Here is a 17,132-nt window from a genome sequence, read left to right as displayed (position 1 = left end):
GTAAAGGTCTGGACATAATTTCTTGTGCAAAATTCCTCTATTACTCCTACTATCACTACACTCAAATTTATTGCAAGTGAGCCAGGAGTCTGGCCATACCCAGGTAGGAGACACCGTGACACAATTATCACTATCCTACAGAGACATTATAGGCCATTACACCACTCTGGCATTCCTATCCTGGTCCATGCGTTATAACATCTTGGAAGGGCCCTGGGATAGTACCCTGCGCACGCTGCAATTGGCACTAAAGACTTACGTCCAGGCAAAATATTAGTTTTTCTCTAATTTGCCCAAGAAAAAATTCTGTTATCACTTTCTCATTATGGGGTTTTAAGTGCAAAATTATTGGGGGGAAACCTGATTTTATTTTTATTTTATTTTAGCATAAATAGTAACAAAATATAAAAAAAAGGTGAACGGTCTGAAGACTTTCCGAATTCACTGTAGCTGATAGGTTGTTACGATGTAAGATCTATTCACCTGGAGTCCTGAAGGGGAGAGAGGTTTGTCCTATTGATGTGCTCAGCTGAGGATTTTCTACACTGATACATTGTAACATGCCCCTCAGATGTGTGAGCAAAAGTAGGTTGCAAGAATGTTACCATTCCCTGTCAGCAAGCAGAGATCTTGAGAATGGTGAAGAATTGAAACTGATTGAAAGTAGAACATTCAGTATATTCCATTATACAATGATGCATGTTTATTGACACAAAACTGGAGCAGTCACGCCTCCTATTCTTTGGCCTTGGTGCCTCGCACCTCCTCTGCTTAGGCTGTGGAGGACCTAGGTTCAGCACAAATATGGGAGAGAAACAGAGTTTTAAACTTGTTCTGCTTGAGTTTCCTACAGTCCTGAGGTTCTGTCCCCGGTGGGAGGGTGAGGGTGAATTTCTGGAGCAGAGAAGTGAAGAGCAGGAAGAGCTCCATGCGGGCCAGGTTCTCTCCGGCACAGATACGCTTCCCTGACAGAGAGATTAGAGGTGGTTATTACTGCCCTGCACATACCGTCCTCTCATCATGTAACATGCATGTTTATAGAAAGCTCCTCACCTGCAGAAAAAGCCATGAAGGCCGATCTTAGCCGAAACTGCCCCTTCTCATCCAGGAAATGCCCAGGATTGAAATCTTCAGGGGTCTCCCACTGGGTGGGGTCAGACAGCACTGACGATATGAACGGGATTACTGTCGTCCCCTACGAAAAAAGAAGAGATCTAAAGTATCAATGGGCGTGTCTGATCTGAATGAGTCTAATGGGGGGGTCTAAGTATAAATGAGTCTAATGTGGGGGTCTAACTATGAATGAGTCTAATGGGGGGGGTCTAACTATAAATGAGTCTAATGGGGGGTCTAACTCAGCAGATCGCCAGCCCCTGTACTGTTACAGCCTCATAAAGATTCTCCTCCTGCCCGGTCTCTGCCATTTCACTGTGAGCTGAGCTTAGGGAGAGATGTGCAGAAAGCTATTTAATGAAGATTATTGGATAGGGAGAATACAGGGACAGTGCAGGAAAAGTATACGGAGATTGTAGGAAGAGTTTTTAGAGACTGTAGGGAGACTGCAGGGACAGTGCAGATTGAGTGCATCTTGTTGAACTGCTCCCACATTCTTAGTTAATCTGCTACATTGTTAATACAATTACTGTACTCTATGGCCAACAGGCAGTTGCCTAGGCCCTCCAAAGAAACAGGCTGAGGCAAAAATGTAGCTTTAGGCCCCATGCACACGGCCGTGTTTCACGGCCGTATGCGGGCCGTGGAACCGCGGCCTGGATCCCTCCTGAGAGCAGGAGCGCACGGCGTCACTGGTTGCTATGACGCCGTGCGCCCCCTGCTGCCGGCACAGTACAGTAATACACTGGTATAGATCGTACCAGTGTATTACTGTACTGTGCCGGCAGCAGGGAGCGCACGGCGTCATAGCAACCAGTGACGCCGTGCGCTCCTGCTCTCAGGAGGGATCCAGGCCGCGGTTCCACGGCCCGCATACGGCCGTGAAACACGGCAGTGTGCATGAGGCCTTAGATGGAACAAGTAGCAGCAAAAGAATAGGTAGCAGCAGCCACAGCAACAGGCCAGAGCTGCAAGTGTCAACCAGCGGTCATGTTTTGACCAACAATCCGGCTGTACTGGAATGGTTGACTAGCTCTTCAACATTATCTCAAGTTACAACAGATACACACAGCCAGGAATCGGTGGGTTCCTCTGACATCGCTTTTGCTGCTCCGTCTGTTAGCCAAGTAACGTCTGCTGCCGGCTCTGCTCCAGTTTTCAGCAAGGATGAACTTAGTGAGGACAGTCTGCAGCTACAAGCCAGCACAGACTTGGAGGACAGGTCCACTGCGGAGTCCTCTAGATGTGCAACTACTGATAAGGAAAGTCGAGTGAGAGCACATGTTGTGAGAGGTCAGAGACCTGCACAAGAGACAGCAGGGTAGAAGCGTGCCTGTGAGACAGCAGGGTAGAAGCGTGCCTGTGAGACAGCAGGGTAGAAGTGTGCCTGTGAGACAGCAGGGTAGAAGTGTGCCTGTGAGACAGCAGGGTAGAAGCGTGCCTGTGAGACAGCAGGGTAGAAGCGTGCCTGTGAGACAGCAGGGTAGAAGCGTGCCTGTGAGACAGCAGGGTAAAAGCGTGCCTGTGAGACAGCAGGGTAGAAGCGTGCCTGTGAGACAGCAGGGTAGAAGCGTGCTTGTGAGACAGCAGGGTAGAAGCGTGCCTGTGAGACAGCAGGGTAGAAGCGTGCCTGTGAGACAGCAGGGTAGAAGCGTGCCTGTGAGACAGCAGGGTAGAAGCGTGCCTGTGAGACAGCAGGGTAGAAGCGTGCCTGTGAGACAGCAGGGTAGGAGCGTGCCTGTGAGACAGCAGAGTAGATTACTGCATTGGGAGAGCATAGGGAGATTGCAGGGACAGTAATCTGAAGATGAAGGGATCCATAGGAGACAGCGCAGTTTGCAACAATTCCTGTGTAGGGCACAGAGCTACGTAATTGACCAGTGTCCTCCTTGTTTATTAGATCAGCAATTCTACGAGGCCTTGCTTCTCAAATTGGGGTGAATAATCTGTCTTGTTCTACTGTTATCAGGGTGTCCACACTGACAAACTTCTTGTACCCTTACAGTGACTGTTACAGTACAGTATGTCAAACAGACAGGTGGACCCTCTGAGGGAACGGCAGTGGCCAAAATCCAAAATGTTTCTGGAGCCGGCCGATGTAGCAGCAGAAGAAGGGGGGGGGGGGGGGTAGTAGCAGATGTCGCAGCGACAGGCCAGAACTGCCAGTGTCATCAAGCACTTGTGTTTTTCTTTTGGTTTAGCTTGGGGTTAGCTAGGACTCTTGGTGGCCTGTACGATGCTGCGCACGTCTATATACTGTATGTGACCTGCCTGTCATACTGACGCACAGTGACTGTTTACTACCAGAAAGGACTAGCTACGGATGTTGCTGACTGCACAGTGATGTACACTGAGATGCACTCTCCCTGCAGCCAGGATACAGCTGATTTAATTAATTAATTAATTTGGAATGAAGGAAATTTCTAGGAAAAATACAGCGAATTGTCTGAATCGAATTTTTAAAAACCTCGCTCACCATCCCCACTCAGTTAAGGGGCCACCATTGTTCCTATTTGTTCATTTTGACATCACCCTTTATTTTTCCCATTCTTCTGATCCGTCCCAAGAACAGAAAGAAAAGATCCTGTATTTTTAGCATCCGTAACGCCTCCTTCACACGGTCAGTACTTGGTCAGTATTTGTAAGCCAAAAGCAGGAGTGGGTCCGAGACACAGATGAGATGCAAATATTTCCATTACATTTTATCTCTGTTTTGGACCCACTCCTGGTTTTGTCCTACAATTATTGCTGAAATACTGATGTAAAATATTGACCAAATACTGACCATCTGAACCTCAAAATACAGGCCGCGTTTTTTTTAGTTTTCTGTTGTTATGATGGATCAGAGGAACGGGAAAAAAAAACTGAGGTGAACTCAGCCTTACTGCCACTGCTGCTGCCACCATCATGGGGCCACTACTGTCACTGGTACTGCCACTGCTGCTGCCACCATCATGGGGCCACTACTGTCACTGGTACTGCCACTGCTGCTGCCACCATCATGGGGCCACTACTGTCACTGGTACTGCCACTGCTGCTGCCACCATCATGGGGCCACTACTGTCACTGGTACTGCCACTGCTGCTGCCACCATCATGGGGCCACTACTGTCACTGGTACTGCCACTGCTGTTGCCACCATCATGGGGCCACTACTGTCACTGGTACTGCCACTGCTGCTGCCACCATCATGGGGCCACTACTGTCACTGGTACTGCCACTGCTGCTAACCCGCTCCTCATTCTATGACAAAGGGTGTGGTGTTTGTATGGATAAGCATTGTCTATGTTGCTCAGTGGTCAGGGCAAGGGTGGAGGAACAATTTTGGAATGAGTCTCCAGTACAGACCAGCCGTGGATGTGACCACATGTTCCAATTTGACAAATCATTCCTGCTCAGTTTAAAGACAATGCAGTTTCCTGCTTATTCAGCTGAGGGCTTGTGACAATGTATCAGTTTAGATAAACCGACAGCTGAACAGGTGGAATGCCAAAAGTTGCTAACCCTTGTATAAAAGTGAGGGCCATTGTAAGAGGATGTATGCTGCCTTTTGGAGAACCTACGGGATTCCATCACTGGGTGCACATAATTAAGTGACCCCCTCTGCTTGTGTCCTTCACTTGGCATGCGTACTTGAGTGATCCCTCTGTTTGTCTCTGTCATTGGGCCATGCAGTTCCCTGTGACCCATCTCATGTTTCCATCATTGGGCGATCCATTACCCAGTGACCCTCCATGTGTCTCTATCATTGGACGATACATTACTCAGTGACCACTCTGTGTGTCCATCATTAGGCCAAACATTACCCAGTGACCCTCTACGTATCTGTCCATCATTGGGTCATACATTACCCAGTGACCCCTCAGAGTCTGCCCATCATTGGGTCATACATAACCCAGTGACCCCCCTCCGTGTCTGCCCATCATTGGGTCATACATAACCCAGTGACCCCCCTCCGTGTCTGTCCATCATTGGACGATACATTACCCAATGGCCCTCTCCGTGTATGTCCATCATTGGGCCATACATTACCCAGTGACCCCTCAGTGTCTGTCCATCATTAGGCCATATATTACCCATTGACGTCGTCCTTGCATGTCTATCATTGGGCCATATATTACCCAGTGACCCCACCCCCCGTGTGTGTCTATTATTGGGTCATGCATAACAGAGTTTCCGTTTAGTACCTTGGGGATGGTGTATCCTCGGAAATGAGTCTCCTTGGTCACTGCATGATAGTGAGCCACTGGTGCGAGGTCCATGATCCTCTGTACCTCATGGATGACGGCGTTGGTGTATGGCATCTGTGCCCTGTCCATAATTCCAGGAGGACGCTGCGACCCGGTGACTTCATCAATCTCCTGCTGGACTTTACCTGGAACATTTGGAGTAATGATACATGACGCCTTAGAGAATGAAGGTCTACAATGCTTTGCACCCATCAGAAAAGTAGGGTTGTCAGGGATGGTCTGAAGTCTGAGGATGCTGAGGAGGTCCTACGGCAACCCATCTGTCCTGAACTCCTCTAGTTCCGTGGACATCGGCCCTCAGTCATCAGTGGGGCTCTCAGTGATGAATGTGGTGAACAGGGATAACGTTTTGTGAATTTTGTAAGTTTTGCTTCAATTTTATCCAAACCGTTAAGGTGCAAAACTGTCCTACATGTGGAAGGTTGTCGGTTAGATGCACATCACATGCGCCCTTGCTAAGTTTTGGGTGCAATTTATCTCATTGATTAGATCCAAATCACTGTCCACAAAAATATTCAGGGCAGAAAATGATGAGAATAGAGAACTTCAGCCACAGAACAGGAGAAGCCGAATCCACTTCCCATGAGACTAGAATCTATCTGTGAATATTATATACACACAGTGCGTTCATACATTATATACACACAGTGCGTTCATACATTATATACACACAGTGCGTTCATACATTATATACACACAGTGCGTTCATACATTATATACACACAGTGCGTTCATACATTATATACACACAGTGCGTTCATACATTATATACACACAGTGCGTTCATACATTATATACACACAGTGCGTTCATACATTATATACACAGAGCGCGTTCATACATTATATACACACAGTGCGTTCATACATTATATACACACAGTGCGTTCATACATTATATACACACAGTGCGTTCACACATTATATACACACAGTGCGTTCATACATTATATACACACAGTGCGTTCATACATTATATACACACAGTGCGTTCATACATTATATACACACAGTGCGTTCATACATTATATACACACAGTGCGTTCATACATTATATACACACAGTGCGTTCATACATTATATACACACAGTGCGTTCATACATTATATACACAGAGCGCGTTCATACATTATATACACACAGTGCGTTCATACATTATATACACACAGTGCGTTCATACATTATATACACACAGTGCGTTCATACATTATATACACACAGTGCGTTCACACATTATATACACACAGTGCGTTCATACATTATATACACACAGTGCGTTCACACATTATATACACACAGTGCGTTCATACATTATATACACACAGTGCGTTCATACATTATATACACACAGTGCGTTCATACATTATATACACACAGTGCGTTCACACATTATATACACACAGTGCGTTCATACATTATATACACACAGTGCGTTCATACATTATATACACACAGTGCGTTCATACATTATATACACACAGTGCGTTCACACATTATATACACACAGTGCGTTCACACATTATATACACACAGTGCGTTCATACATTGTATACACACAGTGCGTTCACACATTATATACACACAGTGCGTTCACACATTATATACACACAGTGCGTTCACACATTATATACACACAGTGCGTTCATACATTATATACACACAGTGCGTTCATACATTATATACACACAGTGCGTTCACACATTATATACACACAGTGCGTTCATACATTATATACACACAGTGCGTTCATACATTATATACACACAGTGCGTTCACACATTATATACACACAGTGCGTTCACACATTATATACACACAGTGCGTTCATACATTATATACACACAGTGCGTTCATACATTGTATACACACAGTGCGTTCACACATTATATACACACAGTGCGTTCACACATTATATACACACAGTGCGTTCATACATTATATACACACAGTGCGTTCATACATTATATACACACAGTGCGTTCATACATTATATACACACAGTGCGTTCATACATTATATACACACAGTGCGTTCATACATTATATACACACAGTGCGTTCATACATTATATACACACAGTGCGTTCATACATTATATACACACAGTGCGTTCATACATTATACACACAGTGCGTTCATACATTATATACACACAGTGCGTTCATACATTATATACACAGGGCGTTCATACATTATATACACACAGTGTGTTCATACATTATATACACACAGTGCGTTCACACATTATATACACAGTGTGTTCATACATTATATACACACAGTGCGTTCATACATTATATACACAGTGCGTTCATACATTATTTACACACAGTGCGTTCATACATTATATACACACAGTGCGTTTATACATTATATACACACAGTGCGTTCACACATTATATACACACAGTGCGTTCACACATTATATACACACAGTGCGTTCATACATTATATACACAGTGCGTTCATACATTATTTACACACAGTGCGTTCATACATTATATACACACAGTGCGTTTATACATTATATACACACAGTGCGTTTATACATTATACATACACAGTACGTTCATACATTATATACACACAGTGCGTTCATACATTATATATACACAGTGCGTTCATAAGTTACATTTACATGGGCTTTCTTACCCTGGACTTCTGGGTAATTGCTAATTACATTAAGAGCGAAATTGAGGGTCGAGGTCGTAGTCTCAGTTCCAGCTGCAAGGAGGGCAATGAGGGTCATCAGCAGGCTGGTCTCACTGAAATTGCTCCCGGACCTGGCTTCTTCCTGTACGGAATATCTGAGGTCAGTATTATACCAGCCACCATTTACTGCCACCCCAGTACACCAGTAATAAACACATCCACTCTGCTACATCCAATGCCACCCCAGTACCCCAGTAATAAACACATCCACTCTGCTACATCTAATGCCACCCCAGTACGCCAGTAATGCATTTATCCACATTGCTATAGCCACTGCCACCCCCGTACACCAGTAATACATACATCCACTCTTCTACATCCAATGCCACCCCAGTACACCAGTAATGCATTTGTCCACTCTGCTATAGCCACTGCCACCCCAGTACACCAGTAATACATACATCCACCCTGCTACATCCAATGCCACCCTAGTACACCAGTAATACATATATTTACTCTGCTACATCCACTGCCACCCAAGTACACTGGAAATATATACATGTATTGTGAAAAATCCATTGCCACCCCAGTACACCAGTAATACATACATCCACTCTTCTACATCCACTGCCACTCCAGTACACCAGTAATACATACATCCACTGCCACTCCAGTACACCAGTAATACATACATCCACTGCCACCCCAGTACACCAGTAATACATACATCCACTGCTACCCCAGTACACCAGTAATACATACATCCACTGCTACCCCAGTACACCAGTAATACATACATCCACTGCTACCCCAGTACACCAGTAATACATACATCCACTGCTACCCCAGTACACCAGTAATACATACATCCACTGCTACCCCAGTACACCAGTAATACATACATCCACTGCTACCCCAGTACACCAGTAATACATACATCCACTGCTACCCCAGTACACCAGTAATACATACATCCACTGCTACCCCAGTACACCAGTAATACATACATACACTCTTCTACATCCACTGCCACTCCAGTACACCAGTAATACATTCATCCACTCTGCTACATCCATTGCCACTCCAGTACACCAGTAATACAGTACATACATCCACTCTGCTACATCCATTGCCACTCCAGTACACCAGTAATACAGTACATACATCCACTCTGCTACATTCACTGCCACTCCAGTACACCAGTATTACATACATCCACTCTGCTACATCCATTGCCTCCCCAGTACACCAGTAATACATTCATCCACTCTGCTACATCCATTGCCACCCCAGTACACCAGTAATACATACATTTACTCTGCTAGATCCACTGCCACTGCAAGTAAACTAGTAATATATACATGCACTTTGATAAATCCACTGGCACCCCAGTACACCAGTAATACATACATCCATTGCCACTCCAGTACACCGATAATATATACATCCACTCTGATAAATCCACTGCCACCCCAGTACACCAGTAATACATACATCCACTCTGATAAAACCACTGCCACCCTAGTACACCAGTAATACATACATCCACTCTGATAAAACCACTGCCACCCCAGTATACCAATAATACATTCATCCACTCTGCTACATCCTATGCCACCCCAGTACACCTTTAATACATACATCCACTCTGCTATATCCACTGCCACCCCAGTACACTAGTAATACATACATCCACTCTGCTACATCCAATGCCACCCCAGTAAACCAGTTATACTTACATCCACTGCAACCCCAGTACACCACTAATATATACATCCACTATGCTACATCCCATGCCACCCCAGTACACCTTTAAACATCCATTCTGCTATACCCACTGCCACTACAGTACACCAGTAATACACACATCCACTCTGCTACATCCACTGCCACCCCAGTAAACCAGTTATACTTACATCCACTGCAACCCCAGTACACCGCTAATATATACATCCACTCTGCAACATCCCATGCCACCCCAGTACACCAGTAATACATTCATCCACTGCCACCCCAGTAAACCAGTTATACTTACATCCACTGCAACCCCAGTACACCAGTAATTCATACATCCACTCTGCCATATCCACTGCCACTACAGTACACCAGTAATACGTACATCCACTCTGCTACATTCACTGCCACCCCAGTACACCAGTAATACGTACATCCACTCTGCTACATTCACTGCCACCCCAGTACCCAAGTAATACATAAAGCTGCAGGCAGGTTGTCAGCAGTCATAGATGAATAGATGTCACTGTAGTATAAGGTGTGTGGATTTCATATCTGATCACATGTCATTATATCAGTGATGTCTTTAGCAGGGGGCGGGGCTGTGACAACATATAAATGAATCTGGCAGCCCTGCTACAATACATATATGAGATACTTAGGCTGGACTGATCTCTAGATTTGCACTCTTAGCTCTGCTACATCTGTACCTCTTTGATCTTCAGCAGGAAGTAGTCAATGAAATCCCGGGGAGCGCTGGGGTCCAGGCTCTTTCTGTGCTGCTCAATGTACTTTTTGACAAATGAGATCAACTTAGAACTTTCCTTGAAGATTTTCTCCTTTAGAATTGGGATGTTTAGGAGAAAAGGGAAAGTGTTTCCGAGCTGAAAAAATTGGAGAAAGTGAGAGAGAGAGAGAGAGAGAGAGAGGCGTTCTGTGTATACAATGTATACAAAGAGGGATACAATATGTGTTTATATAGAGGGATACAATGTATCAGTATTTATATAGAGGGATACAATGTATCTGTGTATACATAGAGGGATACAATGTATCTGTGTATACATAGAGGGATACAATAACTCTGTGTATACATAGAGGGATACAATGTATCTGTATATACATAGAGGGATACAATGTATCTGTGTATACATAGAGGGATACAATAATTCTGTGTATACATAGAGGGATACAATGTATCTGTGTATACATAGAGGGATACAATAACTCTGTGTATACATAGAGGGATACAATGTATCTGTGTATACATAGAGGGATACTATGTATCTGTGTATACATAGAGGGATACAATGTATCTGTGTATACATAGAGGGATACAATAATTCTGTGTATACATAGAGGGATACAATAATTCTGTGTATACATAGAGGGATACAATGTATCTGTGTATACATAGAGGGATACAATAATTCTGTGTATACTGTGAGACAGTGACAGGTCTCACGCAGCTTAGAGGAAAGGAAGGGGTGGATAGTGCGGTCCACACCCCTGTTCCACCACAGGTGAGGCAAGCTAAAGGTAATAAGGCTGGCATAAAGCACCTCCCAGGGTGTCAGCAAGGGGTAAGTGTTGTCTTGGGGCAGAGACTGTGACAGAGGCCTGGAGGCTCTGTGAGTGTGGTCTCAGCCAGGCAAGGCTGAGGGGCCACGAGGCTGGGTGGTAGCCTGGAGTTGGGGGACATTGGCTGACAAAGCCGCATGAGTTCACAGGGGGTGAACTCTGACCTAGGTGAGTCAGGAAACTTTGTGTTGAGTTAGAGCCTGGACGGGCGAGTGTTTATTATTTTGTCATCTTGTTGTTGCTGGTGTTGCACAATAAATGCACTGTTTGGACATTATATACGTGTCTGGTGAAGTAACCTGTGAGAATGACCCCCGGAGAAGAGCTAAACCCCCACAATACATAGAGGGATACAATGTATCTGTGTATACATAGAGGGATACAATGTATATGTGTATACATAGAGGGATACAATGTATCTGTGTATACATAGAGGGATACAATGTATCTGTGTATACATAGAGGAATTCAATGTATCTGTGTATACATAGAGGGATACAATATATCTGTATATACATAGAGGGATACAATGTATCTGTGTATACATAGAGGGATACAATAACTCTGTATATACATAGAGGGATACAATGTATCTGTATATACATAGAGGGATACAATGTATCAAGAACAGGGGGAATCAATACAATGGATACATATTGTAGAAGTCGCTGTGATTACACCACAGTATACATCCATATACACAGCCCATGAGCCCCGCCACGTACAGTATATGTGGTGTATATACCCTAAGTGTCAGTTTCATTGTCCTGTACCTCGTGTAAGGGTGAGTGGGTATTGAAGATGAATCTCCTTGTAGTTATAATCAGCTCCTGTAACTTTGGGTCGTTATAGTCAAAGTGCTCCCCCAGCAGGGCACAGCTGGTAATATTCCCCACAGCGCAGCCCAGGAGGTTAAGGGCATTGAACGGTTTTCCTATGAAAATAATGATAAGCTCAGGTTAAAAAAAAATCCAATTAAAATCTGTAATACTATCAATCACCACCAGGGGGAGCTGAGTGCTATGAATGTAGTATGGAGCGCAATTATGAAAATCCCCATACAGTGAGCTCCCCCTGGTGGCAGGAGATAGAAACAGAATGTGTTATGTGACACTGAATAAGTAAATGGATCTGGGGAATTCCAAATTCTGTATTAAAAATAGGAGTAGTATCATTAACCCCTTGTGCACCCATATAACAATGTATGATATATTTGTAGAATGCTGGCACGGCCGGGGGCATTTTTCTGTCTCAATTTTAAACCAACCCTTTAACGTCCCACAATTGCCAATCAGGGGGAACTCGCCTTCTATCTTTGTCACAGCTCTGATCAGGTTTTCAGATTCTTCAAGCACCCGCCTTTCCATGGACGTCTTCCCCATTCCAAAATTCCTCAGGGAGGTGATGGTGAACCTGCGGAGCTGGCGCCATCGTTCTCCGTCAATGCTTGGGAAACCTGTGGAGCAGAAGATGATAAATCTCACGCAGCTTTCTAGGTCGACATTATTGTAAAGTCCAATCAAGGTCAGATGAGCAAAATTTGAGGTTTTCTTACTGAATGGAAATGTATACACATGAGGAAAAAATAAACTGAAAATTCAGCAGTAACTACTGCGCCGCGAGGGTCCACCTGACTGGGCGCCGCGAGAGTCCACCTGACTGGGCGCCGCGAGAGTCCACCTGACTGGGCGCCGCGAGAGTCCACCTGACTGGGCGCCGCGAGAGTCCACCTGACTGGGCGCCGCGAGAGTCCACCTGACTGGGCGCCGCGAGAGTCCACCTGACTGGGCGCCGCGAGAGTCCACCTGACTGGGCGCCGCTGAGTCCACATGACCGCACCCTGTGAGAGTCTGCAGGGAGCCTGGCTGCTGTTGGAGAGGATGAGACTGGTGACGACAGCAACAATTGTGGTTGTATTCTTCACTGTGGCTTATTCCTCTCTCCGGTATTCTTCTCAGGCCAAGTGTGCAATGGATGGAGGGATGCAACATCTTCCACTCGAGCACACCTTGAATTTTTGGGACCTCCTGCCTGGTGGTGGCTGGGGTGTCCTTGATGTTAAGTGGATGGCTAGCAGGGTGAAAGGCAAGAGAGTAGGTGGATGCAATGACCAGGCCTGTTTGGCTAAAGCAGATAATAGACTTTTTACTGAAGATGATGAGTGTCACAGTGCAATTACAGGTAGCAGGCACAGTAGCCTTGGCATGCCATCAATAAAGTTATTAATAGTTGTCTGAGGAAAGTTCTGCCATGCTGATTGCACTTGGGAAAGCAAATCATCAAGATCTTCTGCTGACAGCTCCCTTTTCAATTGACAAGCAGTGATGCCCCAGATGTTCTTGATGAGAGACAAGTCTTATGGTGCTGAAGGCCATGGAAGCACGTTTAGGCCATGCAGGTGCAACTCAGCGGCAACCGCCAAGGCCCCTTTTGTAATTGGTGGTGGTACCCAGGTGTAGGAATGGCCAAGTGGTATAGGGTGGCCTAAAATGTCCCTTCTAGTGCAAGTGAGTGTCACGGTGCTCCTACCTGGATACGTTTGGACCCCAGGCGTCGTCTCCGAAGCAGACAAATAGGGGTGAATAGTTGAGGAATTTGAGTCCAGACCTTGTGATGAAGTTGAATAGCAGCTTTACTTTGATAAACTTTCATCAGACACAATCTTCATTTTTTTTCTTGGTCCCAGCAGGCTTTGGCATTTAAACTCGTCTCTTCTACATCTGTTGCTCTCTGGCTCTGCTGTACTGACAGGCTTGCTATACAACTTAGCTTCTTCTTTATGCTGCAACTTCTCTCTTTGTAGTCTGTCTCTTAATTGTGTCAGGGAACTCTCCTCCTGGCTCCTGGGGCTCTAAGCTGTGGCCTCCACATCCAGCAGAGCTGAAAGTGCTCTACCTGGCTTGGCTTGGCCTGGTCAAGTCCAGCAGTGACGTGCCTAGCACACCCTATTTTCCCTAGCAGGGGGTAAGCTAGAGTAATTGAAACTGATCCTCACCCTTCCTGCAGGAAGTGGGACTCGCCCACTCCTCCACAGACGGGGGTTAGAATGTAATGGAAGGTTCCACTCTATCTAAGATAGCTCTGCCACATCTGCTGGTGAACCAGGCACATTACATTTGAACATAACAGTTACGTTAGAAATAGGAATGCACAGTGTAGTGGACCTGAAATAAATACACAATGTGACATTATATTAGCCCATTAGAGATAGTAGCAAGGTGCAGTAGTGGTAATGTCACTCTGGGGTGTTACATTCCCCCTTACTTAAAACCAAGCTGCCCTCGGTTTGTGCTTAGGGTATGCTCTAAGGGTACTAAAGAAAAGTTTAAGTGCTGCATGAGAATGTGGACTATAACACACATACAGTATATAGACTGACATAGCAACAGCTACCACTAGGTTCCTGCCCATATGAGAAGGGTGTCTATTCACAGTTTGCCCTCTTGGTATAACCAGTGAACCAACATAGACTGCACAAAGCGCTCAAATACTCCACGACCTGGCCATAGTCGTATATGGAGAGTGGGAGTGTCATGTACTGTAATCCCTCCAAGATGCTATGAAAAATCTGCAAATAGAAGGGTGGCTTCATCCTGTATTCCCTTCCAATCACCAAGGTCTATATAGCTCTTCACATGGTCACCTTGATGACTAACAGGTAGCTACAAAATTTTCCTTAGGTGGCATGCAAGGCCTTAGGACACACTAAATTAGAAGGAGGAGCCGATCTCTCCCATATCTCCATGAGGACTAATCCCTCAAAACACATATTAGCAGTTGCTCTACACTTGATGGTGTTAGATCTGCTTGTGATGTAACCTGACATCCTCAGAGGCAGTCCATATGAGCTAGAGTAAGGTGCTAACTATCTGGCTAATAAGGTTAAGTGCAAAGATCACATGGCAGTACCTGTAAAGGAATACACACAATGGGCACAAAACATTAAACCTTGCTGAAAACTTGAAAAGGTTAGTGCAAATATATAAGGCACATGTATAATGCAATCAAATGTATAGTGCAATAAAGTCACATTTGAGTCCTTTGCTTCAGTGCTGACGGATCAAGTGCACCAAACTGGAACATGAAGTGCAAAAGTCCTGTAATCCACGGGAAGTAACAACGTCTTGTAATCCATATGAGGTAATAATGTGATTTGTAATCCACATGGGATAATAATAAATAGCAGCAAAGGTAATGAAAACCATTTTAGCAAAAAAGGGGGTCCCAATCAACCTGAGAAGGGGGGAAAGGGAATTTTGGTGCTGTTAGGCGCAACTGGGATATTTTAGGCAGTTGGGGGGAGTCCTAACTAACATGGCCATCTGAGTGAGGACAAACTGGGGGGGGGCAACAGAAACAAATAAATATGCCAACAAGTCCTCACCCGTCAAGTCCAGTCCACAAAGTAGCTCCCTTTAGTCCAAAGTTCTTTTGGATAATGAAGAGGAATGAAGAGGAGCTCCTCAGATCTGACATCCTCCTCGCTGCTGCTGCTGAAGGACATCAAGGGTCTCTCCTGCCTCTTGTAATACATGCGTGCAGCAACACTGGTGCTTTGGCAACTCCTGCTGGCGGATCTTGGTAGTGTCCTGGTGGTCACACTTGTCATTGCGGTGGCAACTCTTTGCTTGAGTGGACCGGAACCTCCTGGCATAAGAAACAGATCCAGGACCTCCGGCTGCAAGGGAGCTGGTAAGCAATCCTCTGGTCTTGGCAGCGAATCCTGGGTAGCTCTCTCCATCACCGCCACCATCTTCCAGGGCAACTTGTAGGTTGCCACCTTCGGGCTATATGTCAAAGTAGTAGTGGACACGCAACCCAATTGGCAAATGGGTGGCATAGGCAATCCTGGGGTGAGGACTTCCGGGTCTGGCTGAGGCTTCTAGCGGAGGTGTAGGACTTCATCTGCAGATTTTTGTAGACAGCGCACCCATCCCAGCGCTGCTAGTTCTTCCTGCCAGCACTCCAGTGCTGACAGTGGGACCAGGGGCTTCTCTAGGCAGTTCATGGCTGTGGCGAAAGGCCCCCTGAAGGGACTCCATGGAGGTATACTCCATGGTATACCCTTTGTAGAGGCTGGGGGAGATAGGGGCACTTAAGGAAGCGATAACCCACAAAAAGCTCCTCACCAGTCTTGTCGTCCCGGGGGAAGCCTATCCCCCTCTCAACCAAGAGCCACATCACGGTCAATCTTCTCCGCTCTAGAATTGGATCTCTGGACTGTGGTCGGACCCACACATGAGTTGCCCAATCTTCTATGGCCCGCTGGTACCAGCGTGGGCCGTCATCTCCGTTGGCACCATCGGATTGAGGCCTTCGAATGTACCTCTCTTCCTGGGCAGCGGAGTGGGTACTCCAGCCGCCTCTGTCGCACCAGCTGGCACGGGGAATGCTTAGTATCCCTTCTTGGGTCTCCGCAACAGTTAGGATACCCGGATCTCGGGGTTCTGCAGCGCACGTCTCAGGCATTTCGTCGCCATACAGCATCTCACCCCAGGTCGGCTTAGGGAGTGCCATCTTGCTTTCTCTCTGGCTGCAACAAACTGGTGAGGAAGGAGGAGCTTTAGGGGAGGAGTCTTCCCTTCCTTCCTTTGCACTGAGTTGTTCCCTGTGGGCAGGGTTGTGTTTTCCCGCTCTAAGGCTGGGGCGTTCCTTGGTTTCACCGCTCTTGGGGTGAAAGAAGAAGATCCGCCATCACAGACAAAGACCCTCGGATGCCTATTCTGGGCCTAAGACTTCGCAATAAACACAATAAAGTCATTTTTAATGGGTTTCTTGACAATTCTGTAGCCTTTGTAGTACAGG

At 45.8% G+C, this 17,132-nt stretch overlaps 1 protein-coding gene across 1 annotated transcript; it reads right to left on the bottom strand.

Moving 5' to 3' along the window:
- Positions 1-712: 712 nt before the first annotated feature.
- LOC122926261 (cytochrome P450 2C15-like) lies at positions 713-16,844 on the bottom strand. Its single transcript, XM_044277636.1, has 8 exons — positions 16,457-16,844; positions 12,634-12,783; positions 12,101-12,261; positions 10,457-10,630; positions 8,013-8,154; positions 5,300-5,487; positions 1,054-1,195; positions 713-965 (listed from the first exon to the last, which is right to left on the bottom strand). Exons 1-8 carry the CDS (start codon positions 16,842-16,844, stop codon positions 772-774), a joined length of 1,539 nt encoding a protein of 512 aa, XP_044133571.1. The 3' UTR covers positions 713-771.
- Positions 16,845-17,132: the final 288 nt, after the last annotated feature.

The sequence above is a fragment of the Bufo gargarizans genome, chromosome 2 (assembly GCF_014858855.1).
Source record: "Bufo gargarizans isolate SCDJY-AF-19 chromosome 2, ASM1485885v1, whole genome shotgun sequence".
Taxonomy (NCBI): domain Eukaryota; kingdom Metazoa; phylum Chordata; class Amphibia; order Anura; family Bufonidae; genus Bufo; species Bufo gargarizans.
Note: the sequence above shows the minus strand (reverse complement) of the source record. Positions and strands in the feature narration are given on the sequence as shown.